Source organism: Cupressus sempervirens, chromosome 10 (assembly GCF_028749045.1).
Source record: "Cupressus sempervirens isolate cs-2001-9-10 chromosome 10, ASM2874904v1, whole genome shotgun sequence".
Lineage (NCBI taxonomy): Eukaryota > Viridiplantae > Streptophyta > Pinopsida > Cupressales > Cupressaceae > Cupressus > Cupressus sempervirens.
In genome coordinates this window covers 500,772,213-500,800,030 of record NC_143127.1, presented here as the reverse complement: position 1 = coordinate 500,800,030, position 27,818 = coordinate 500,772,213, and the positions used below count along the sequence as shown (strand labels likewise).

At 36.1% G+C, this 27,818-nt stretch overlaps 1 protein-coding gene across 1 annotated transcript; it reads right to left on the bottom strand.

The window, feature by feature from the left end:
• Positions 1–20,685: 20,685 nt before the first annotated feature.
• Positions 20,686–22,581, bottom strand: LOC149534856 (beta-1,2-N-acetylglucosaminyltransferase II). Its single transcript, XM_089804987.1, has one exon. The coding sequence runs from the start codon at positions 22,249–22,251 to the stop codon at positions 20,884–20,886; it is 1,368 nt and encodes a 455-aa protein (XP_089661113.1). The 5' UTR covers positions 22,252–22,581; the 3' UTR covers positions 20,686–20,883.
• Positions 22,582–27,818: the final 5,237 nt, after the last annotated feature.

The window sequence follows — 27,818 nt, the reverse complement described above, 5'->3', positions numbered from 1 at the left end:
TCTATTGTTATTAACAAATTAGTTTAAAACCATTGATATTGCTTAATAACAATCATTGTTTCTAGTATGACAAATGCATATCAATAATGATTGCCCATATAATAAATGTATCATTGTTTCCTTACTACTCAATCATTGATTATGAAGTTATGAACATCTCCTTTGTGAAGGGGCATGAACAACAAACAAGTTTTGGCAAGCAACTTAAACCCTTTACAAAATGCCACAACACATTAAACAATGGTAAACAACAAAGAAGCCACATCACCCAAGAACAAAACCCAAAGAGACTAGAGATCGATGAACCAACTTTTGAAGGGCAAATACCAAACAAAACTTCCTAACTTTCTTTTATTTATTTTTTGAATGTACTTGGTTTTTTATGCCCAAAGACCAATATTAGTAATAAGGGGACAAGATCCAAAGAATGTCCTACATTTGGTTGACTTCAAACCATTTGAAGAACAAGCTAATAAAGCATTGTAGAACCTAAAAAAGAAAAATGTGAATACAACTCAAATCCTAGAAGAGAAGGGGAGGAAACCCAACAACCATCCAACACATCAAGTGGAGGACCTATATGGACCCCCACCAAAAGAAAAATAATCCTAGTCGCCTGAGTAGAATGAGACCTCTAGCACATGACAACAACAAAGGAATGCGTATGATTTGATTTCATCCACCATAAAGTCAAAACCCTAACATAAAATACAACACATAATGAGCATGGCAAAGCTCCAAGCACAATTTCTATTATCCTAGGAAATCCCTCAAGTTCTCTTATTTCTCTCAATTTATAACATCCAAACAAAATGCATTAATTAGAATACAATTGAAACAATCTTCACACATTTAAAACTTGCTAAATCACCAACAATTCCCTGATTTGATCGGTGTGCCCCTGCCGTGATCCCCTTGTGTGAATAATGTCATCATGTATCTTATACACATTTAAAAATTACTAAATCACCAACAATACTAAATAAATGGCTGAATTATAAGACATGAACACAAATCATTTGTGAAGTAATACATATTAACTTTTTTAACATCCTAGGAAGACTGCCAAATTTTCATCAACTTTTGAACAATTTAATATTACCATTAAGTGAGATCTTATCAAGGCTGAACATAATCCACGAGTTTAAATTATTCAAATTCACAGCACTGTTGACTCGAGTAAGTTTTTCCTGTTATATGTCCACAAAGATGGCACTGACTTTTTAGTTGGAACTAAATTGCTGAATTCGCTTGTCTATTGTTGATGCGTCTCTCTTATAAACGTTTATCACATTGTTCCCTCTCTTCTTTCCTCTCTACGTCCGTTTGGTTCATGGAATTGTAGAAATAGAGAATTCTATAAATCTCGATTTAGCTAAATCAAGGTTTTGCAAATCTTCATTCCTATTTTTAGGATTTTACTTGTATTGTCTGTTTCACTCGGAAGATGAGTAGAAAGACACACTTTTATGCATAAGCTTGGAGTTGAAGGCTGACTCCAAAAAATAGTCCAATCTAAATTTTTTACACTCCTCAAAAAGCATAACCATGTTTTGATTTTCAACTCCTAGTTGCTAGTGGAAAGTCTGATAACCTGGTTTCGAGACAAAATTAGAAGTCTGGTATTCTAATTCCATTTTGCCAGTTTTGAAACAATCGCAAAAAATTTCAAATCCAGATAATGAAAAAGCCAATTCCCGTCATCTCCCACAAACCAAACAGGCCCTATTGTTTCACTAACACCTAATTCCTCCCCTTGTAACCCCCAGCAGACTCGTACCTGCTTTCTGGAATCTAGAGTTATCTATCTTTTTAATCCAGCAAGATGGGGATGATGAGAAGTACATGCATTCCCTCTTATTCAATCCTTCAAACATGTTTAAAATATAGTCTCTCTTAAGTTTATGGAAGCTCAATTGGATTCTTAATGTTCGTTCCAAGTTTATCTAACAGTTTTCCAACTACAATCATTTTTCCCACAGGCAAAGGCATAACCAGATATTGCAGCCGTACAGCAGTACAGCCACAAACACAAAAGAAGCTATCAACATGAAGAAAATAATTTGACCAGGCTTAGAGCTGGATGTGACTGGGATAGATTGCCTTCACGAGAGACAATTTCAGCCCATTTATCCTGCCTGGATCTATCCAGCATCTTGCTATTCCTGTCAGAAGGCACCCGACGATGACAGCAGTATCTGTCAATGAAATAGATAGCTGAAGCATGTAACATATAAGTTTATAACAGATTTGACTAGTAATTGGATTATCAAGCTAATATCTACCAGCACTTAATGCAAAACCATTATATGTTCCTCACTGTCACTACTACTTAAATCTTCAAGTGTTTCTCAATAGGGTCTCGATAAATTTGTTTTCTAAAATAATTGATCAAAATTGAAGTTCAACTTACATCAGGCCTCCCGTGGTACATATGTACAGTGATAATATTGGTATTAAAATAAAGTATAATAATAATGTATAAAGCACAGAAACAAGCAACTGACTCCAGTGGATATTACAAATCTGAAAAATTACTTCATTTACAGATACAAAGACCAGATGACAAAAAAAAGATGCACAATTATCATGACAAAAAAAAGATACATAATTGCCATCAATTGCAGATTAAAGTAGGTTTATACAAGGTGCAACAATTTTCATTCATAAAAACTTACATTGGAAAAGAATATAGTCGATCAAAAATGATTCCAAACACCAACTCTTCCACAATTATTGAACAATTTAAAATTAAGAAGAAACAGAGGCCCTCCTCACCTTTTCCAGAGGATTTCCATACTGTCTTTGGGATCCGTGAGCGTGATAAGGGGGTGGACCTGGAGCGTGGTCCAGATACAGCAAAGACCAAGACCAGGTGTAAGGTTAAGGGGAAGGAAGCAGTGGAAAGAATTTCTATGGGTTAAACTTTCCTGAGGTGGATGATCTTTGCCTTGGCCCTTCCTCAGGTGTACCTGACAAGTCTTGCCATCCTACCTCATCCATCAGTGAGGTTGAATCCATTGTTGAATTGTTGGCTGACAAAACTGGTGGCATGGAGAAGTAACTTTCAGTGCACCACAATATTGAAGTAACTTTTCGGTACACCACAATATTGTTAAGTGGTTATTCCTGGAGACGAAGGAATGAACACTATGACTTTAATCTTGGTGAAGAAACTTGGTAGAGATATTTTGATCCCACAGGAAGACGATAGCTCAGTAAGGAATATTAGGAGGCTAAAGAGGAGATTTGCAGGCTTAAGGCAAATAATTTTTAACAGGAAGAAAAACTTAGTTTGCTGGAGAAAGATATTCAGGACATCAAAGGCCAACTTAAAAAGGGTTGTTGCTATCACCAGACCACTATACAATTAAAGTGTGAGCAGAATAAAGATGCTCCCAGGAGTATTTTAGATCCCATTCTTCTTGTTGAAAGCAGGTCAGCCATAGTGATTGGACCAGTGGTTTAAAGACCAAGAAGATAAAAACTGAAGAGGTGGAAGACACAAACTTTGCAGAGAAACATCTCAATTTCCTAAAGGAGAGATGGGAATACATGGTGGCCTTAAACTAATTGTGATTTCGTGGTTGTTTGTTAGTTTTATGTCCTGAAGAGTTTTGTTGCAGCTTTTGTTAGCCATTGTTACCTAATTTTGGCCTTCTCCTTTTATGGCAATTCTGCTAATGCTTTGCTGTTGTTTTGTTAGCTTTTCATTTTTCTTCTCTCTTTTCTTGTTAAAGGCTAGGGACCGCCCTTTCAAACCCCACTTTACCTTTCAATCAACAGAAAGTTGAACTACTTTTAAGTTTTAACTATAAAATCTGATTTGGTTCATCGTGAGAGAGAGTTGAAATGAGACATAAAAAAGACAGCATATGCTTCTCAGTAAACTGGCTTCTTAAAACTGTCCTGGTACCCTTCTGTATTTCAAAATTATATCACCCTGTTCAGGCTTTGTACTAAATTATCTATTAAATTATAAGATATCAAGAATTCCCATACCACTGTCAAAGCAAGGAAGCTGTCTTCTATTAAGCACTTTCAAATTGCAAATTGGTATGCCAAATGAACTATTTGTAGTTTCCTGTGTAGCAATGTCCCTATTGTAATCCTGAAAAACACTAAACAATCCTTCCTTGTAATGGATTTTCTATATGCTGCTCTATCCCCTCCATACCACACAACCCAGTTCATAATGCCAAGGCAATTGAGGAAGGATCTTTATAAATAACAGAAAGGAGGGTCGCGTGGATTTATCCCTTCATCTTATTGTAGAAATGAAGTTGCATTATTCTGTATATCTTTCAATTCTATTTGAGGACAAAATTCAACCAGTCAAGTTTGAACAAAATGACTATTTAGTTTAACTTATATAACTAGTTGTTTATGGTACCCTTCCCTAAGCCACTGGACTGTTTTACCATCCATCACATAAAATTGTCTAAAGTCGTAGTAGGCTATTGAGGTATTTGTTGGAGTCGGAAAAAAAAAAGATGACCTATTTTTTAGTGGAAACATTTAGAGACTCAAGCTAGTCTTCTTTAAGCTTCTTTGTACCAAATGAACTGTTTATTTCAATCATTATCAAATAGTGTGGTTCCGTGCATTCACTGTACTCATTGACCTCTTCACAACCACATAATTGATTAAGCTTAGGTGATGGCATACTCCATGATGACTGGGAAGGGCAACATCTTGTCTGATGACGATTTCTACTAAATTATGTTCCATGCCACACAACAGGACAATAAGCCTCAAGTGTTGGTCGTGCAGACAATAGTGGGCAGCTCCTCCTTGCATAGTTTTTTGTAACTGGCAAACATATGGAGTAATCACAGGAGCATGAGAAATGGTACACTAGCCAGCAACATTCTGGATGAATAAGTGGCTTGCACAATCCCCATGCACCAGAAGTAGCATAGAATAGGGCCAATCAAGGTTTGAAGCAATGTACCAAAGCCGGTCTTGGTGAAGGAGTTGAAGTAGAGCATTCACTCAAGATGGTTAATGAATGGTTCACATGATGGAGAGACTTGCAAATGGTTAGAGGTCTTGCACAGAAGATTGATCTTGTACAGATGAAGGCACTTGTGCACCATGCACACAGAGGCAGAGACAAAGACAAAAAGGATGGCTGGAGGACATGTGTATACAGGGTTTACACTTTGGGGCAGTTTAAATGAGGTTTAATGTCCACTTTTTGAAATAGGATTTAATAATAAACAATAATAATAATATTTAAATAAATTAAAAATATAATAAGAAATTAAAATTTAGTTAAAGTTCAATGAAAGGTCAAAAGGCATAAAATGAAAAGGTGTAACTCTTAAATATAATAAGAAATTAAAATTTAGTCAAGTTCAATGAAATGTCAAAAGGCATAAAATGAAAAGTTGTAACTCTTTCGAACATGAGATATAAAAGGGCGAAGAGAACTTCATTTGAAAAAGGAGAAAGAAGAAGCAAGAGAAAGGGGAATGTGTGAATCAAGAAAGAATTGATGGAAGAGAAAAAAGGAATGGAAAATCACTAAGGGTCCATTTGGTTCGTGGAAGATGACAGGAATTGGCTTTTTCATAATCCGGATTTTTAAAAAAATGTGTTTGTTTGAAAATTGGCAAAATGGAATTAGAATACCAGACTTTTAATTTTGTTTCAAAACAAGGTATCAGACTTCCCACTAGCAACTAGGAATTGAAAATCAAAACCTGGTTATACTTTTTGAAGTGTAAAAAAATTAAATTGGACTATTTTTTGGAGGCTTCCTTCAACTCCAAGCTTACACATAAAAATGTATCTTTCCACTCATCTTTCGAGTGAAACAAATGGTACAAGGAAAATCCCAAAAATAGGAATGAAGATTTGCAAAAGCAATCAAGATTTGTAGAACTCTTGATTTCTACAATTCCATGAACCAAACGGACCCAATGACTCCTTCAAAAAACGAAAGCTATTAGGTTGTGACTCTTTCATAGAGCAACAATGTAAACTGCATAATTACACCACCCTAGGAGGGGGGGGACAAGTTTCCAAGTAAGGGGGGCAAAGGGGCCTCAATTTCAGGACTGTGGGGGAGCAAGTTTCCAAGTATGAGTATCTAATCATAAAGTAAATTGAGTAGCATGCTGCCAAAACAAGTACAAACTACAAAATCAAAATGCCAAGGCCCAAAAATGCAGTGAAGGAAGTCTAATCATCCCTCAGGAGGTCAGAAAACTCATCATCGCCGGAACTATCAAACTCTCCAAGCTCAAGAGTTGTGAAAGGAACACCAACCAGCTCTACATCGTAAGCATCGTCATCCTCATTCATCAGTGATGGCTCCTCTTGCTCTACATCCCATCATGTTGTTGGGCTCTCCTTGTACACGTGTCCTGTTGCCAGTGATACACAAGAAACTATGTACAGCCACTAGCTTCTCTACTTTCTAAGATGTAAATTTGTTCCTCTTCAGAGAGTGGATGAAGCAATAAGATCAGTTCCTCCCAAAAGCTGAAGAACTAGAAACTTGAGACAACAAACAAATGGCTAGTGTAGTAGTCATTGATTTCGGTCCATGACAATTCCACCGCAAAATCAGATCCTCTCGTACCATAGCTTTTATGTCCATCTTTCCCACAGCAGCATAACCCCTAAGAATAGCAAATTTGGTCCGCTCAGTGCGAACTGTCACAGCGTCATACATACTACCAATAAAAGAACTTTTTGATAATATGAGAATCCACAAGGCAGCTATCTTCTTAATTCATATCCACAAGAAAAAGGGACAGCCTAGAGAAACTATAACAACCAGAGTGATCAATCCTTAGTGCGGTCCCTTAGACCGTGTGGTCTCGTGGACATCATTAAAACTTTTTCATTTCATTTTCAATGCATCTAAAGAACCCTTCCTTCACTTGGAAAAATTCAAATTATTGGCAAATAGCAGATGCTAGTCATGAAAAGGTGTATGAGGCATAAAGATGATCACAATGAGGAGCATGATATGAATCACCTCATTGTCCTTACCTAGGCTTCGAATTCAATGCATAAGCAGCCATGTGTAAGGGAGGGTTTAAGTTATCTCATTTGCACTGAATAATAGGCCAGATGTGTTCATTGTAGAAGGCTTAAGTGGGGTCTCTCTCTTGCACAACTGCCCTCATTTGACCAAGCATAGAATCAATGCAGTCATATACCTCTCCATGGCTAGATGCATCCCCATCCCCATATTCAATGACCTGAAAATTTGGAGATGATAGAGACTATATTTTGCCTCTCCAAAATACATCACTCCTCACTATCTCCATCACCCTCCTCACCTACTCTGTCTTGGACCCATCCCATTGATTCCACTCATTCATCACAACCATGAGTTGCAGTGGCTCCTACAACTCAAGCATTCTATCCAAAAGAATGAAATATGATGCATATTTCGTCTCAACTAGTTTCAAGAAATCCTCCTTTGCAAAACTCCTGAAGAGTACATGTGAAATGCGGTGGTTGCAGATATACATCTGCACATCTCTAGCATCGCTAACCACTCCCTTAATCTAGTCAATCTTCCCCACGTCCTTAATTGCATTGTTCATGACATGCACACAACATGGAGTCCAAATATGTTTATATGCTGCCTCAATAAGCCTCCCTCCAGCTCTGCACAGAGGTGTTGCATTTGTCACTTCTTGGATCACAGTTTGTCGTGTAATCTACTTAATAGTTATTAAGAGGATGTCAAATTGAAAATCAGCATCCTTTCAATGCCTTGAACAATCAATCACCTTGAGAAATAAAGGGACCTCTACGCATGTAACTATGATATTATTGAGTGGACAGTTCCTAATGTCTCTCCACCCATCCATAATACTGTTGCATCCAGACTCCTCCCAAACTACCCTCATGGTCTCCATAGTTGTACCGATCTTGGCATACTCTTTATCCAAAATTGTTGTCCTCAATTTGTGCTCACTTGCTGGCACAGACAATGGTTCTCCCCCAATCACCACCATCTACATCATCTCCATATAATAAGGATATTGAGCTACATGAAGTGGTATGCCATTGGAAAAAAATTGCCAATAGATTCCTCTATCTGTTCTTCCATGTGTGCATTTAACAAATCTGCTATAGGGTTACTTATAGTTTGCACCTTGCATTTCCCCTTGCTCGATTGTGTTTCAACCGTAGCACTATAAGTGGATGAAAGTACTAAGGCTGCCCCAGGCAATACTGAATCTAGGAGTAGAAATATGTGGCTGCCCCTGTATTTGCTGCTCATGCACTTGCTGAATACTATGAATTTGTTGCCTACCAAACAAGGTAGCAGGCATTTCAATTCTGAAGTCATCTAGAACACACAAAGCTTGTTGAACTCAATTCTATAATGCAATTTTTAGGCTGCTTCAAAGACACGCATGCTCCCACACCTTTTCCTAGCAAAAAGAGTTAGTGTGCATTCTCTCTAGTGATGCTACCAAACCATTCTATGCCACAAATGTTGCATTGCCATTTCCTTGTGCTACCACCTGATGGCATTGGCATTGTTATCCTTGTTGCAAACTGTCTAAGAGGAGATTTAGGATCATAAATACCCCTAGCCCAATTTGTCAAAATTGTAAAAGGTCAATTAATAGGTGGTGGACCAGGAGGTGCACTATCTATGGAAGTTCCATGCTCATCTAGTTCACGCTTACCCTCCTTATTAGCAGGCATCATCAAGCTCATGTCCATAATCTGATTGACTGTCAATGCTACCATCAGAATGAATTTCCATCCTATCATCACTTGTTACATAACTATGGGAGCTCATCTTGACATTGCATTTCACCAAAAGAAAAAAAATCAATAAACACATGGTTTCAGTCAATGCCCTACTTTAATTTTTTTAAATCTCCCTACTTTAATTTTAAATGAAACAACAAGAATCTACTTAATCTAATAAATAAAATAACTATACCAAAAGGAAACAAGAAATGTAAAACTAAAAACAATAAACATTCATTTGAAAATCAGAAACTAAAATAAAAAATCAGTTACAAACCCTAACTTTTGCTTGAAAATCAAAAATCTCTTCAACAAGGTGAAAAATCCTCCTCTTCTTCCTCTTGCTCCTTGTCACTCCTCTTTGGCTTGCAATCACTCTTTTCACTCTTACAATCACCCTTTTCTCAGCTCCACTCTTCTTGTTGTTGTAAACACCTAGGAACAAATGAATAGAAATGAAGCTTGATAGTGTTTTCAAGGAGTATAACACAAGAGATGGCCCCCACATACCCGTAGGGCAAGAATAGAACACATGAAACATTTAAAAAAATTTCTTTTCTAAATGTACTTTAATATACTAGCATGGCAGGGGATACTTGGGAGTCCCCTAAGGGGTCAAGGGATGCAATTGCCTACCCCATTCCCTTCGGGGACATCGAGATGTCCCCGCATTTCTGGTGGTGTTTGGGTGGCCTCGTTGAGGACATTGGAATGTCGTCCCCATATCCCAAATGCATCCCTATTTCAAGAATGCTATGGATTTTTAAATTTTTTTTGGTGGGGTGTAGGCGCATCCCTAGAGTACATTGGTAAAAAGTTATGACCCTTTCCAAGGGAGAAATGATGAAACGTTGTGACAATTCCAAAGAGTGACTGTTATGAAACATCGTGTCTCTTTCAATGGCAGAAATAGTGAAAGGTTGTGACTCTTGCAAAGGTTGCTAGCTGTAAAAGGTTGTGATGATTACAAAGGGATATACATCATGAAGAGGTGTGATTGTCTTTAAGATTGGAAGATATCAAGGGGTGAAGGTTCCATTTGAGGAGGACATCCAAGGGAAATCAATTGGGAGAATAATATATTATTCTCAAAGGCAACAATGAAAAGGTGACTCAATTCTTATGAAAGGTGGTGACCTTTTCACCAATAAAGTGCAAAGATCATTTCATTCCAAACATGAATGGGGACTTGTCAATCATCAATTAAGCAAATCCTTCATCCATCAGTCATTAATACCACAAGAAATCATGCAAACAATCAATCAACAAGGTATCTAGGCAAACAATCCTCAAATCCATATCAATCATCACTCCATCTTGGGATCAAGAAAACATACAATTCAGCAATCAAGTATCACTCTGTTGAATCAAAATTTATTCAATCACCATCCACCAATATATCACACTGACATTCATTATATCAGCACAGCTCAATCATCTAATCAGCAATTATTTAATCATAACTCACCAATATCTTGAATCATCAACCAAGAATTATTTAATCACAACTCACCAATACCTTGCATCATCAAAAGAAAGGAATTCATTTGAATACCAATCGTTCATATGAATATCAATCATTAACAACAATCGAATGGTCAATCAAGCAAATCAATTCAATTAACTATCAGCACTCATAAAGTGCACAGATCAGTTCCCAAAATATCAGAAATCTGGCATACAAATCGATCGGGCCAGAAATAAGTGATTAATCAGCAATTAAAAAGGAAGAGCAAATAACAAATAAGATAAGAATAGACTGGTAAATCAAGGAAGCCTGCAATTCCAAATATAGCCATCCCCGGTCTAGTAAACATTGTGATATGCAGCGCTATGTGTTTAATATGTATGCTTGATGTATGCAGCATGATGATGTTTTAAAGCATAATTCCTTACATACTAATATAAACAATAGTATGTGTGCAATAATATATTTGACACATAACATCTCATACATTAGATATATCATACAAGCAATAATGGAGAATATCTAGATTCCTAGTCACTCAATACACCACCTTGTGAAGGATGGATGGTGAAAGGCCACATGAAGCCAAGAGGGATGGTATATAGACAGTAATATCTACGAGGGATGATGTATGCAGCATGATGATGTTTTAATGCATAATTCCTTACATACTAATATAGACAATAATATGTGTGCAGCAAATAATATATTTGACACATGACCTCGCATACATTAGATATAAGCAATAACAAAGAGTATCTAGACTCTTTCAGTAAAGTTGTATCTATAACTATATATTATGTTCCTTGTTTTATTGAACTTGTGATTCTAAGGCAAGATATAGGTTGGTCCCAAAAGGGTACATTGCATAGTGATACATATGAGCAATTGATACCATTTTGATAAAACTGTCCTCACACAGATCGTAGGAAGAATCGAGTGTCGTCCACATATTGGCTAGGATTGACATGATCAGGTGGATGGTTAGCCAGACAGCTAGCCTTTCAAAATATCTACTTGGTGGGAATTGATGGATTACAAGATGGCTGGGGAGAGATTAAAAAGTCAGCAGAGGTTTGCAAAAGTGGGAATAGGAGTTCTGATTCAACTGAATCCATTTTTATGCAAGGAGATCAATGGATCATTGCAAAAAAAGGGGGTCTGAGATGGCAAAGACAAGATAGCAGAGAGAAAGAGGAAATACATTTCACAGTTAATGCAAAACAAAATGCACACACACATGGACCAAACTGACCAAGCAGCAGCAAAGTGCAAATATCTTAACCTGCAAATTTTGGGTAGAAGTTAGAGCAGACATCTTCCGAGATGGGGCTGTAGGGTGCAAGATGTGCTCTGCATAGCTTTCACAGAGCTAAGTCAACAGAAAAATGTTGAGCACACTGCCCCAAGTGTATATTATAAACATACCGATAGGATATTTGTGACCTATGTAATTTCATTGTTTGATCACTTGAATATAATTTACTTTTCTGGCCCATTCCTGAATTGTTTTCTCGTCTACTAGTGTTCCACTGTGTAAACTTGGGCTGTGAGGTCTATGGCTTCCCTTCAGTGGTACTCCTTGTTAAGTTTTTCCCAGAAATGAAGATAAACAGAATAAGAAAGTAAATAAATGCACAAAAGACACAGAAGATTTATCCTGGGAAAACCATTCCACTTGAAGGAAAAAACCCAGCCACACCAGCAAAAATATCTTCTATTGATCAAGATATATTCAAGTACATGGCTTTCCACTTGATTGATTTACAATAGAACAAACAATCATATAAATAGATTGCATAAGATTCTTCACCTTTCGCACGAAGGTCTCTTTGAGTCCCAAAGATAAGACCCTTCACATTTCCTCATATTCAACACTTCACATTTCCATACGCATGCCTCTTGGCATGACGTGTGACACATGTATTTTGCATAATATTAATTTAAATATAATCAAAAATATTTATTTCAGCTGAAGATGACCATAATGGTTATAACAAACATATTTCTATCAAAGACAAAGATCTCTATTGCAGCTACAAACTTCAATACTCCCTCTAAGCAAGAGAGATCTTTGGACAGGCTTGCACACATAGTTGCAACCAAAAAATCACATATGTTCTCTCAACATGACATGATCCACCAAAGTTACATTCATATGCACACAAAATGACTTTCACCATGCCAACTAGCAGAGGCTAGAACGAAGACTTTTATCTCAAAACTTCTTGCCTAGGATACATTTCCACCATACCTACTTGCAGAGGATGGAATGAGGGCTTTCACCTTAGACTTCTCCCAAAGAGAATGCATTTCTAGGATGCCTATTCGCAAAGGGTGGTCCACCATACCTACTCGCAAAGGGTGGAACGAGGGCTTTCACCTCAAACTTCTCCCAGAGAAGAATGCATTAATAACTGAGATTTTCTCTTAACATAGACTCCCTCTCAACAGGGACAACTTTAATAACAAAGTCTCCCTCTCAACAAGGACAACTTTAATAACAAAGTCTCCCTCTCAATAGGGACAGCTTTAATTAACACAATAAGATGGCTGACTATTGCATAAACTTGCGAAGGGTTGTACATCTCTCTTTGTCATGTATCCTCCCTTTGAAGTTGAATAGCCTCTCTCTCTAAATATGATTTAAATGTGTCACCAAGACTGCAACCAATGTTACAAAATCTATCACTATCCCGTTGCACCCTGCAACCAGGAGAAATTTATAACTCATAAATCCATTTATCATAGAGATCAAAGTAAGGATATACTCTCTTTTCAATTAGATACATAAATCATAGAATAATCATCCTTTTAAAGTTTGATATCAACATACACAAAAATGCAGCCCAACATTCATATGAACATGTGTTACCATGGAGAAAATGAGATCTCCCAGAATAACCTACCAATTTAATCGCAGGCTTTTGTATAAAGTCAAATCTGCATTAACATGATACAGTCATAACTGATGGCATCAAACATAAGAACCTTTTATGTATGTTTATTCATTCAACAAATCATGAGTATCTTGCAATCAAATTATATGCAAATAAAACGATTACCTAACGCATACCTCACAGAACATACCAAAATATTGTTTATGTTGATGCTAGTCCATTATTTGAATAAGACTCTACACACATAGTGTAGCTTATGAATCCTCCCCCTAAGGATCATAGTTGTTGCATCCTACAATCACTAAATTAACATCACTTTATTAATGTTAATAAAAAAATTAAAAAATCATTTACCCTGTTATGTCAAATACATCTATTCAAGCTAGCAAATAAGAAACATAATTTCCTTATACATGTGCGCTATCGACACATTGTCGTTCTCAAAGATCAGTCCATATTTTCATTTGCAAATGATAAAGTTGCTTTCGAATTGAAGTGGAACCCACCCGAGGAAGAGTGCATTTACTTATAACCCAACTAGAGTGAACGAAATATAGAGGCCAGCATTAAGAGCCACTCCTAGCTCATTCCTGCTAATAATTGCTCTTCTCCAAATGAAGAATAATGATTAATTGTAGTTTCCTTGCCACAATTATTTCTAAGGAGAGCGCTCGAGTAAATTACAGAAGTTTCTGAAACTCAAAACTCCATCTCGATTTTCTGAAGTGCAATGCTCACAAACATTTTCAAATTTGCAATTTCCCATCATGACTGCACATACATAGCAGTAAGAGAGTCATGCACATAAGATAACCAAAGATGCCTAAAGTGCATGTATTCTTCCTTGTCGAACTTGATTGTCTGGGGCATAACACGAATGGTAACGTAATACTAATACTGTTCAACTTCCCTTTGAAAAACAACCGTATGCAAGATAGAAGTTGTGATTCACAACTCTTTCTTTGCAACTATTTTAGCTTTGCTTCTACCGACATCAATGAATGTGTCAAGTTTGACTCTTGAAATAATACCCAACCACATTTGACTAGGAATCTGAACAAGAATTCCATGATACAATTGAAACTCTTAAAGAAAACATTATGAAGATTAAAGACCTTGTGAACGGTAACCACAAAAGACATGAAATCCTTGAACGTTGAACTGCTCTGACTCCCACTGCGAGCCAATATTTGATTAAACCAATATTTCAGTTGCCCATCAATGAGCTTCTGAGAGACAATGTAACCATAGTCTAAGCAAGAGTAGATATCTTTCGAGACAAAGGAGCTCTCAATGGCAAACGTCTACAAAGTGTTGTTTTCCAACAGGTATCATGAGGAATATTGAATCATATAATCAACTGTTGACGTATTCAGCTTTGTCTCGCCTAGGATGGTTCTCTGGATTCAACATTTGTTGTAAGGATTGAAGAACGACTTGGCCAGCCGTATGCAGCCTTGGCATCACCACCTATGTCCACTACCAACAACACACGGACATGAATAGCCCCACGATCTGGTTTGAAGGACTCACCACCAATTATTGCTTGCATGTATCATGACCAAGCACAAAGAAATTTCCACTAAAACATATTCTCATCACTAGAACAAATAATAATAAATAAATCTATTCTTTGAATCGTTATTGACAAAAACCTGATTGGTGACAGACATGAACACCATTGAATAAGGGAATGGAAATATAATTCATGCCCAAAACAAAGAATAAACACATCAACAATTACCGGAAAAATATCTGATATAGCAGAGCAAAGAGTTTTCACAAACATTATATAAATGAAGGAGCACTCCCAAAACTAACGTAAATATAAATACTTCGTTATATGCTGTAATCCCAACCTGGCTCTGATACCATGTTAAGTTTTTCCCAGAAATGAAGATAAACAGCATAAGAAAGTAAATAAAATTGCACATAAGACACAGAAGATTTATTCTGGGAAACCCTTCCACTTTAAGGGAAAAACCCAACCACACTAGCAAAAATATCTTCTATTGATCAAAAATTATTCAAGTACATGGCTTTCCACTCGATTGATTTACAATATAACAAGCAATCATATAAATGGATTGCATAAGACTCTTTACCTTTCGCACAAAGGTCTCATTGAGTCCCAAAGATAAGACCCTTCAAATTCCTCATATTCAACACTTCACATTTCCATACACATGCCTCTTCGCATGACGTATGACACATGTATTTTGCATAATATTAATTCAAATATAATCACAAATATTTCTTTCAGCTGGAGATGACCATAATGGTTATAACAAATATATTTCTATCAAAGATAAAGATCTCTATCGCAGCTACAAACTTCAACACCCCTAACTGCAACTGCAACTGCATTATTTAAAAAGCATACTTTGATAGTGGAAGGAGGGTAGTCCTCTCGGTTTTGTCTTAGATATATTGTGAACCTTCTCCAAATGCAAGGCATGTTGAACTTAGGCCAATAATATTCCCAGTAGAATATAAGTGCTTGAAAGACACGCAGAACAAGATGATTATGATTAGATATGCCATGTTTTATGCATCTTGATCTATTTCAGAAACAAAGTGGACTTTCTCTAACAGAAGGTTCCTAAGCTAAGCTAGATGACACCCCAGCCGACCATCCTTTTCTGATAAGTTGAAATTTTTGGATTAAATATTATATTATGTAATATCCTCCCCTGATTTGAACTTTGACTTGTAGAAATTTAACTTAAGGAATATTGCCAAACACTTTGTATGCAAACTCATAAAGCTGATTTCCTCAATAAATTGCTTTCCAATGAGTAGATTTACGAACAACTATGAAGTGACATTAAAATGCATAATACCCATCATAACATTTTCACAAACACTTGGCACACATTCAACAATATATGAAAAATCTGGAAACTCTTTCAATCTGTTGATAAAGGGTGATTTTTAAATGTAGAAAAGCACTTACAGCTGCCTTAAAGGCTGCAACAACTATTCAGACTTGTATTCAACAATTATTATGCAAAGTATCAAAATTTGACAGAAGAAACCTGGAATTAGTTGCCGTAGTATTTTGCAGATGTAGTCGGCGGCCTTCCAAACTTCTAATCAGCCGGAAAAACAAGTAAACTTGATACCAACACTATTCACGCCGTACTGTAGCAAAATATTGTTCATGCCGACTGTAGCAAAAATACTCTTCATGCAGCACTATAGCAATAACTAACTTCAGATCTGCACCTCAAACCCTTGTAAATTTCTTTATGTGAACGCCCCAAATGAAACCCAGTGTATTTCCTGAAGTGAAAACACCATTGATCCTCCTGACTGTGTCTTCCAACAGCGAAGAGAATGCTAGCAAAGAGGGATTTCGTCCTCCAAGCCCGATAATCAAATATCCAGCAACATAACATTAATCTTCATCCAAGCATACAAAAAAAGCTCTTCCATTTCTTTTATAGTGTTCTCACAAGAGCTCAATCCTTCGTTTTCTCAATGTGGGATAAAACATAACTCCCTTTATGTACCTTATGTCTCCAATGTGTTACAAAAATAAAGGGAACTCTTTTAATTTAAATATTTCCCACAAACTATAGTCTATGCATTAATAAAGTTAAATATTTAAATTTAACTTTATAAAATGGCTTTATCAATGCATAACAAATCTTATCAATGATAAATAAGTTTTCCTGTCGATTTTAAACAATTACCATCGACATACCACTGTGACTGAATGTCCGGCCATGTCCAAGATGACTTACTATAAATAGTGAGTATGCCCAAAGTTGCCTCAAAACCCCTCAGAAAGACCTGCAACTGAAACTGTCTAGGCCAAATGGCCTCTAAGCCCCTTTAATGTCCTAGTTAGCCTACGGGACTGTGGGGAAATAGGCTAATGACAACATCATGCTATGAATGCTAGAAAGGGGACATTACATATTAGATCTTGGATAAGTTGCTGAACCAACAATTTCCAGGGAACATGCTAAAAACATTTGGAAATTTTGCGGGCAACAATATCCAAAATACAGAACCTATTAGAAATTTTTTCTACCATTTTCGAAATGTTCACAACTTGGCAGCACAGAAATAGAGAAAACCCTTGAAAAGATGTTTCACCAAATTTTTATTGTGATAAATCCCAGGAGGTGTCTTTTTCTTGCATTGACTGATCAATAACAGACTTTACATGCAAAAGGAAAACAAGATAAACACTTTGTGTAATCCATAGAAGCAATAATCATTTGGGGAAAAAATCGGCAAACTAAGAGTATAAGGTTATTTTTTAAAATTGGGAGATATCAGGAAAAAATTTGATTTTCAAAAAAAAAAACATTAAAAACTGTAGAAAAGGAAACAAACTATTTTTCTCAATTTCAGGGGATTTTCATTGCAGACAGATATAGAGAGCAAATGAAATAGAATTTAACCCACGAATCGTAGATAATAGATTACTGTTGTTTATATTCATATTGCTGATTACATAGGTGAATGTTCACTTAATTTGTTACAAGAGCAGCCACCAAACAGTAGTCTAAATCTGAGATCAAATATTAGCCAAGTCTATAAAGTAACTAAGATCAAAATGTATCCAACATTTTAAGAGGGCATTCACAAACTACTTGGCTAAGTCTGAGATCAAATATTAGTTGTCTGTAAAGTAACTGAGATCAACATTTATCAGACCTTTGTAAGAGGGCAGTCACCAAATAGTTGTCTAAATCTGAAAATTAAATATTAGCGAAAATTAAATAATAGCTAAGCCCATGAAGCAACTGAGAACAAAATTTATCAGACAGCCATATAGCTACTGTCGGTAAAATGTCTAAGCCATTTTGAAGTGATCCAAGACTTTCATTGCAATTGAGGCAAGCAAATTTGTAAGGGTAGTTCAATATTTAAGAAAGCTTATCAAATTAAACTCCACAACTGCAATGCTTTTTATTATTCCATAATGGCAATTGGTAAGTCCTTTACATTTAGAATAATTCAACAAAATACATTTAATAAGTTCAAGTAGAATATTAGCAAGCCACTGGTTTTGGGAATACCTACCTTGCAACTACTATTTTAGGTGGAGACAACATTAATAATCAATTTAAATATATTAATTATAAACTTGTTCACATCATTCTCTGTAGGGCGCAGCATGCGACGAGCTCGAATCATATTGAAGCCATGATTCATCAGCTTTTTCGACATTGTCTCCCAAGGCCCTAGGGATTTAGGATTAAGGTGCTTTCAAATTCAGTTAATGGCCATCATTGCACCTCCCACTCCTCTGTTTATGGTTCTCCATACGCTGGAAGGAAAACTAAACAAAAAAATAACAAACTGCTTCCACACTGGTTCTGCAACAACTCCGACTCCGTCCCAGTTTTTGGCCCTATTTCTAAGTAATTTGGTAATTTCCTTAATTATTCTAGGGTTTGCAGGTTTTTACACCAAAAATTTCACATTTTATGTCATTTTTGCTGTTTTTAGGGATTTCAACATGATTCTAATTCAATCTAAACACAATCATTGAAAATTGGTTCAAAGATTGGCCAACAATTTTTTTCAGAGACTGGGATTTTCACAGGGAAAATATTGGCTGACTCCAACATTTGTGATTAATAATTGGGTATAATCATGAGTTTTGGCACATTATTGCTTCTCTGGTATAATCTGTAAGATAACGTCTAGCCGCTGAATAAGGAAAATGTACACCTTTTTGGAAACAAAATAGAAGTCAAACCATTTGCAATTTATTTAGCCAAGCTACCATTGTTCTCAACTCCTGAGGGATCAAGAAAATTAGATGTGTTATTTGAATATGAATTGGGGTGGGGGTATAATAGGATTCAATCTTTCACAGAAACACAATGCATTTGTCCAGTTCACAGCCTGCTCTTACAGGAACTCGTGTTCCTGCAAATCAGAGACTTCCTAGGCACACAACAGACAAATTCAGACACTCAAAGAAGTACAACAATCTAAATTAACCCAAGATTTGTGTGGATATTTGACCTGTCACTCCTTCCTCCATTATCAAACTTATATTGCTTGACTGCAAATGAGAACAACAGGTCGACAATGAATATAATCCATTTAAAAACGTAGACACGTCTGAGTAGGAACAAGACCTTGCCGAAAAAAGAAGCAAAGAAAGCAGTTCAACCTCAGACCAATAAACGAAGATGGTGACAAGAAAGCAAAGTGCACGTATCTTCAAATTGCTGGTGGAGAAATAAATGTATAAAACAACTTCTTATAACATGCTAACCAAGAAAAAACTGAAACAGAAACCAAAGTAGCAAAGACAATACACATAAAATCATCCTCTATCCATTAACATCAATAAACAAGATTTAAGCACGTAGTTATAAACACTTCTACTAACAACATCATTTATCATTAAACAATATTGATTTATTAAATAACACTAATATCATTAACCATCATCTAAACAACATATTATAATCCATGTAGGCTAACATATGAGCATCATAAGTTATCAATTATAGACATCAAATAATTATGAAATCTCATCCAAGATCATTAACTAACATCATGGTAATCCACTTCATGCTAACATACATTTCTAGCTACATTAATTAGTATTTAATCTTAACCATACTTACTTTATCTCACTTGCAATCCAGGGTTCAAAGCCATATTACCTTCTTACCATAATGAGGTTGGAGTGGCACTACATAATATATGTAGACATTATTTTCTTATAGATCTCAAATACATAATTTTTTAATAATACACAATTTAAAAACCCTTATGTTAGATAAAGAATCTCACCTTACCTCAAGAAGAACTCTGCTAATGCAGCCCATAGAAAAACAACTTACTCAAGAACCAAAATTCTTTTAACTTTTCGGAAAAGATAATATGTAAAAAGAAATGAACATGATTCTGTTTACAGCCAAGAAGTTCTGAAGGGAATTGAAATCAGTAATTTTGCAAAAATATACCTAAGAGTCAGTAAAAATATCTAATACAAAGAAGCTCAAGAAAAACAGTAGTTTTTAATAGCTTTAAACAATGTTCCTTCTATCTATCCCACAAGCTTCTTGGCTTATTGTTTTGATGTTTCAAGTGTTGCCTTAAAGAGTGCCCTTATTGTATCTGTAGTTTCATAAAAGAATATACAAGCTTTATTACCTTAACCGGGAAAAAATTTGTTATCTAAAATTCAAAACCAGCAAAGATTAAAGCCACCAACACACTATTAATAGTATCCATAGAAGGTATCGGAATACCAACCAATTCTCTTCTTTTAAGGACCAGCTGTACTTCAGTTGACGTAGATTTTCTTTCCTTTGCTACTAAATACAACTCTGTATTGACTCAAAAGAAAGTTGTGTAGGTTCTTCAATACCAACTTAAAAAACTACTTTGTGAGATAGTATACAATTGCTTAACTCCTCATGATCAAGTCAAGATGATTACCATTTCAAAAAACCTTAATCACTTATCTTCTCCACATCTTTTTTTAAACTAGATATAGTCATCAAAGTTCATCATTTGAATAACAAGGCTTTATGAGTGCTAATCCCACATTTTTTTCTGGCAAAAACATGGTTTTTACACATATTAAGTGTTAAAAATGTGACTCATTGGATAAAAGGTGCCGAAAACTTTGCTCCTTACACTTTACAGCAATACCAAATGGCAAAAACAAATGTGAAAATGTGATTCAAAAAATTCTCTGCTAGAACATCAGCTAAGGGAGATCAGGCAATAGCAAAATCTCATGTTGCTATGCCATAGTCAAGAAACAAATCATTATTATTAAGTTTGCTTACTCAAGTTATGAGATAACAAAGAAATGTGATACATTGACGCAAAATCAAGACATAGCTTGTGATCCCGATCATCACCCCAACCTCCCCAACCTTTAAAACCAGCCTGGTAACCACCTTGTGGCTCTTTCCTGATTACTTCCCAGTCCGGATTTAAATTCGGAATCTTATCGAGTTTGTCGATGTCAAGAGCTTCCTGACCATTGTCAAAGCAAGGAACTCCCTTGTTGTTTCCCTGGTGCAAGCCACACTTTCCAAAGTGAGCAGCACTTCTCCTGGGACCTCTCAAAGTATAAACTGGAACACCAAGTGAAGGGTACACAGTTGCCCACATGGTAATATCCCAATTGTAATCATCGAAAGCACAAAACTCTCTTGCTCGAGAGTGAATTTTCCTCCAAACTGTTCTATTGAATGCGTAACCAACATTGCCGATCTTCTCAGCTATGAAATTCTCTGTCCCCTCCCCTTTATAAGTCACGTCGGAAGGAGCCAAGTTTGCAGCAAGGCACTCAGCACACTTGTGTTGTTTCAATGCAGATAAAATCTGGATATTTCTGTAGGCGTTGGGGTAAATAAAATGGTCCTCTTCTATGAAAACGATATGGCCAGTATGTCTCTTGGTCTCTTCCATACCATCCCAAACCCAATTCATCATCCACCACCAATGATGTTTCAAGGAAACAATTCTCGGCGACCTATGGTTTCCATACTGATCTGCCTTTCCGGCACAATGTTTAACTGTAGGGTCATCCTTGTTTTGGCAATCTCCTGATGTAACACCCGGAAACGAGTCAGGAAACAAGTGAGGAGAATAGGGAGCAAAAATCTGCTTAACCTGACAAAATCTGATTCCTTCCACAATCTTATTCATTTCCTCAAAGTATCCATCATGACTTACAATCAGCATAGTCTCATGGATGCCCTCAACCTTAGAAAGACTGTCTATAACTTTCCTCAGGTAGTGTGGCCTGTTGTGAACATACAGAACAATTTTCACATGACTTTTGGCCAATCTTGGGAAAAGATCTAAGTTAAGAGGAGGCAAAGAGTTTATCTTTTCAACCTTTCTGGACAGGTTATTCTGTGGCGGAAGGGAGAGTTTCTTATTAAAAGCTAGAGATCTATCTGCAATTTTCAAAGCTTCAATATCTTCTCCCTCCTCGTCTTCCTGAATACCCTTAGTTCCAATGACTATACTATTCTTCTTACTAGGGGTGAGGGAAACCTGTGCGAAGATATTTGGCCTCAACAAAGGAAGAAGCAAGCCAGCCAGTACAAACCCTGATAGAAATATCAAAGCAATCAGACGACTCGGTCTACAACGACTTGGGCGATTTCTGCTGTAGGCTGCCATGTCTGTAACTGGATTTCTACAGTTAATCAAAAACAGGAATTGGATTGCATAATCAAGATAACCCACCTGCAATGTCAACCCGATAATTCAGGTCTCAATTTCCATTTTTGTTCCTCAGACTACACATTCGGTGGCGCCCCGGCAACTCTTTCGGTCTTCTAAAGGGTCTCGAATACGGATCCCTGGGATAAGTGTTCTTATTCGAGTCCATTCAAATTGTTGACTCCGCCCATGAATCTGTAGGGCTTCCATTTGTCTTTGCGACCAAGATTTCACCTTTCAAATCTAATATGACTTTTTATGTTTGCAATCGCACGGCAATCCATCATCTTAAACCTCGGCAAATATAAATCATGTTTTTTACCTTCTTACTATAGGTAAAGGGTACCTAATTTGGGCTTTTAGGTGTAGAAGCGACAGTAACTTGGAAACAACTTTTCCATCTACTTACTTCAGCCTTCTATTTAGCGGAGGCCTGCATGGTGTGTTTAGGCCTGCATACATAAGCGGAGGAAAAAACAACTTTTTGTTAATAATTGACTCTTCCTTGGAAGATATTTGGTAGCATGGTAGAACCAAAAAAAAATCGATAGATGGACAGAAATGGAGAGAAAAAGTGGTAAGGGGCAAGCTACTTTTAAATCATATTATTCTATTATCAATCATAAAGTCACTCAAATTTATGATTGAAAAATTTACTTTTTACACAGTGTCATGTGAGGAATTCTGCGATAGAATGGAAGAGCTAGAAATTCCTAAGAAACTTACGACTATAGTACATGGATTATATGAGCATGTTAAGGCTAAAATCAAAACTATGGATGGATTGTTTAAATGCTTGGGCAGCGACATTGGGGTCAAACAAGGGTGTCAATTATCTCCCTTTCTTTGGGTTTTACATTGACAAGTTGGAAGAATGGTTAAACAAGACCTGCACTGAGTAGGTACAACTAGCTAGCTATTTGAGAAAACTACTTTGGTATACGAATGATCTCATCATAATCGCTACAAAATGACCAATGGTTTGAGAGGACACTTGAAGGTAGTGGAAAGTTTTTGTCAAGAAGTGGGAATGCAAGTGAACACCAACAAAACTGAAGTGTGATATTTTCTTTGCAGAGAAATAGGAAGTCCTCATGCACGTTTCTCTTTGAGGGTAATCCTCTAGAGATAGTGAAAGAGTACAAATGTTGTTGGAAATCTTGATGGGAAACAAGATACTAAGAGGAGGGCGGGGGGTCGAGGGGGGTGGAGGGGTGGGGGATAAATCAGGATCTATAAAACTTTTCACTGATAAAACAATTAACTATATTCACACCTGATCCATCTCAGATCTCAAATCTCATATCATATAAACATAAACTTGTAATATTGAAATCTATCTAAGCATAACATCCATGAAAACATAAACTCATAACACAATGATTTTGGCAACCCAGAAACACTTCAAGTTGGAGGTAAAATAGGGGTGTGTAAGGCCCCTTCCCTAATACCCTATTATAAATCTTAATAAGATGAATATGATTAGATCTAGGAAGAGTCCGGAGATGAGATGTCACATTTTGTCTCTTGTATATAGAATGTGAATTATATATTGTTACCATACACCTTATGATAGAATGATGGTAAGAGCTTTTAGGATCTAAGCAGGTCATGATTGGCACTTTCCTTATCAATAATGAACCTGAGATCATATTGAGATGATATAGATTTTAGTTATTGTTGTGCTAAGTATCCTATTCAGAATTACATTAGGTTGGTAAGCTAAGGTCCTATGGAATAAAGGCTTGAGATGTCATAACTTAGAAACTATGTTGATGGGTTCATGGTATTTTATGATCTATTAGGATAGTTGATTTAGGTGGCCATTATGGAAAGATGAGTCAACACCCACTCTTGTGAGTACTACTAATAATTATAGACAGAAATTAATTTCAAAATTGGATAAGGGTCTACTCAATAGAACTCGGTATGATGTAAATATAATAAGCCAATTATTGTGCAAGTAGTATTAGGTGGACATGTTGTGGTGGATGAGTATATAATCTATTGACTAACAAAATGCAATAAATTTATCTAATGATTGATTTTGAAACTATATGACATGACTATGCAAACATCTTGATTACTTGACATAATTGATACAACTTATGAAGTGTTGTCTCATAATGACAACAGGATACTGTTAGTAATTGTATTATGTTGTGATGTTTATATTTTGGCAATTTTCACCTAAGATATGTATTTAGAACTAGTTTTCATGTTGGCTAATTTAATAGTTATAGATTCATCATTTCATCATTATGATAGGAATTGGATTATGATATGGTTTAGAATGTTAATTGGATCATGTAATTAGATATTAATGTCGATATGTAGATTCTGATATTTTAATATTTTAAGTACTTTATATGAAATAATTAAAAAATAAAAGTTGATAATGATGTTAAGGAGAATTATTTAATATGAAATTGGTATGCACCTATATACATGCATTTTATAAGATATTTCATTGAGCTACTAATGTTCGAGTTTAGTGTGCAAGCAATTAAACCATGGAATTTTATCGAGGAAACAAGGCCCAAACTTACATGGACACGGTATCGCCAAGGCAAATCTTTGGAAGATTCAAAGCCTCATTGTGATGTGTTTATTTCATAAATGTAAGTTTGCATGTGTGTAATAAATATATATTCATGAATGATTTAGGGACATGTCATTGTGATGTGTAATAAATTTTAATGTGTCACTTGACAGTTGTAATTTTCCATGTGTTGATGACATGTCACCTAAGGTTTTGGTCATGAGGTCACTTAATCTTAGTCTAATTTCAATTAATTTTTTAAGTACACCCACTTGGGAGAGAGTGTTAGGATGGGTCACCATCATATTGATTTTCGAATTCAAACTTGTCAAGGATTTTAGGGGGCCTAAATGTGGTCCTAAAGTGCAATTTTGTTGAAAATAAGCCACCCATATGGTAGTACAACATGTTAGGGGGGCTAAATTTAACCATTTTAGTGCTTAGCTAGCCTAGAGGACCCCTTAACCAATGCATTCTTCCACCAATTCAAAATTTGAGATTTTCCCATCAGTGTACCTTCACACTTCCACTTGGTCAAAATTTCTTTTCTTGAAGGGACAACAATGTAAGAAATAGTGGGCTTGATGTTTCTACCAAAAATGGGATAGTAGAGAGTCTTTTTAGAGGATTTGTGGCAAACTAGTGGGGTGTTCACCCACTCTCTAAGTTTAGAGACAACTAAGGTTTGGAAGGAGAAAGACCAAGCAGAAGGGAGCTCTTCATCAACTATCATTTGCCTTTAGCTTGGACCAAGGTTGGTGTCTATGCCATGACCTTCTTTTGCACTTGCATAATGGTGTTGTAATCTTGTTATTGTTGTTGGTAAAATTAGGTTTTGTGTTATGTTGAAGTGATTGTAAATTGTGTTGCATTTACTTCTTTGTATTTCTTTCTTTGTTCTTGTTTTTGAGTGTTGAATATTAATGGGTGTGAAGATTTCACTCACCCTTGGGAGGGAAGAGAGCCTTGGGTGAAGGGGTTGGTTGGGCTCAACATTGAACTTGAGAGATTTTCCTCTTGGAGAGGGTTTTGTCGTTCATGGAGTATGGGCTCCATTGAAGCCATATGCCTTGTTTGTTATTATGAGAGGTATAAGTGTATTAATGTGATGAGGATGTATTTTGATAGCCCACGAGGAATTTGTATTATGGGAGGTATAAGTGTATTGATGTGATGAGGAGGATGTGTTTTGATAGCCTTGAAGAGGCATTATGCAATTGCAAATGTATATGTGTATATGGATATGGCATTCTCCTCTTTGGAGAGTCCACCTTCACCCATTGTTTCATAATTCCAATGGTGAATCATTGTGTTAAACCTTGGAGGGATTTCAAATGTATTGTGATGTTATGTTGTATGTATTGTTAGTTGCTTGAGTATAACTCATTTGAGTCTTATTTCCCCTAGCTCGGTGAGTGGCTTTATATAAACCTAGGATTGGAGGTAAGCCTCCATGGTTCTCGTGTGGATGTTGTTGCAGGTTTTGTGCTCTTTGGATTCAAGGAAGAAGTGTGGTGTCTTCCCATGTGTTGATGAGCAATAAGGGGGTCATGCCAATTGAAATAATGAAATCCTTCTTTATGTTATTGAATATTGCCTTGTAAGGATAAACCCGTCGTCTGTGCCTTGGTGCATTGCATTGTAAAATTGGAATCTTCATTATGTGAATATTGTTTTGGAGGATGAATTCATGGGAGAAATAAAGAAACTTGGATACTTTATTATGTAATTGCCTTGTAAGATTTAATATTATGCTTAGTTGCATTGAAATGTAACATTGATGTATCATAACTAATGGGATGCAAAGAGTTTAATTCATTTAGACATTCTGTTACTCTCAAACTTCATAGAAAGGATTGGATATTGATTTGCATCATGTTCATTTTTAAATTCATAAATTGGTACATATAGATGCATTTTAATACAATAGATCATATGAAGAAAAGGCTCATTATGTATAAGCTTAATAAGGAAGTTCATGTAAAACTCCATCATTGATATGAGAGAGAAATCTAATTATTTCATATTTGATTTTGATACAAATGAATTTCATGTGTTAAACTATTATTCAAGTGCTTTTGAACAGATTGAAAATTCTATACATGTGTAGAGGAATCTTAAAATAACATCAAACTTATCACCAAACTAATCATCTTAATATCATAGTTGAAACAGAAGAAAATAAATCAAATATATGATGTAGTCTAAACTTCATAAGAGAAAATATGTTGTAGATGCACATTCTACTTTTCTAGATTTTGTATGAGAAACTGTAAAAATTCTTCTCCCTATTAAGACCAAATAATATAGACCAATAAAATATTGAGAAAGACTATGCTTTAGAATCTCCTATATAGAATACTAATAAAATAATAATTCCTATCTATGAGACAAGGTATATATTAACACAAAACAATTACCTAAAGGATGGGTGAGTAGTATTAAGCACGCTCAGACTGGAGTAGTACTAGGATGGGTGACCTCTTGGGAAGTCCTGGTGCTTCACCCTTGTGAGCATCACCTAGATCCAATGAGTGCTAAGTATTCCATTTATTCTCATGAGATATGGATTCATGTTGAATCACTACTCATGAAACATGGGTCAATGAGTTTGACTCAAAATCACACAGTTAAATCCTGATAGCAATATCACAATTTGACTTGTTGTGGAAATTATCTCCTACTTATCAATTGATGAGCTTAAGGGGATTTCTAATGAATGGTTCATAAGGCACAACACTTGGTGAAGTTTTGTAAATTGGGTTGCAAGCTTTAGGTTTAACCATGGAGGAAACTCTGTAATTAAGCACGCTTAGGCTATAGTACCGGGATGGGTGACCTCCCGAGAAGTCTCGGTGCTTCACCCCTGTGAGCATCACCTAGATCCAATGAGTGCTAAGTGTTCCATTTATTCTCATGAGAGATGGATTCATGTTGAATCACTACTCATGAAACATGGGTCAACGAGTTTCACTCAAAATCA

Coding starts and splice junctions, on each gene's coding strand:
- LOC149534856 (XM_089804987.1), bottom strand. CDS start 22,251: ATGGCAGCCTACAGCAGAAATCGCCCAAGTCGTTGTAGACCGAGTCGT.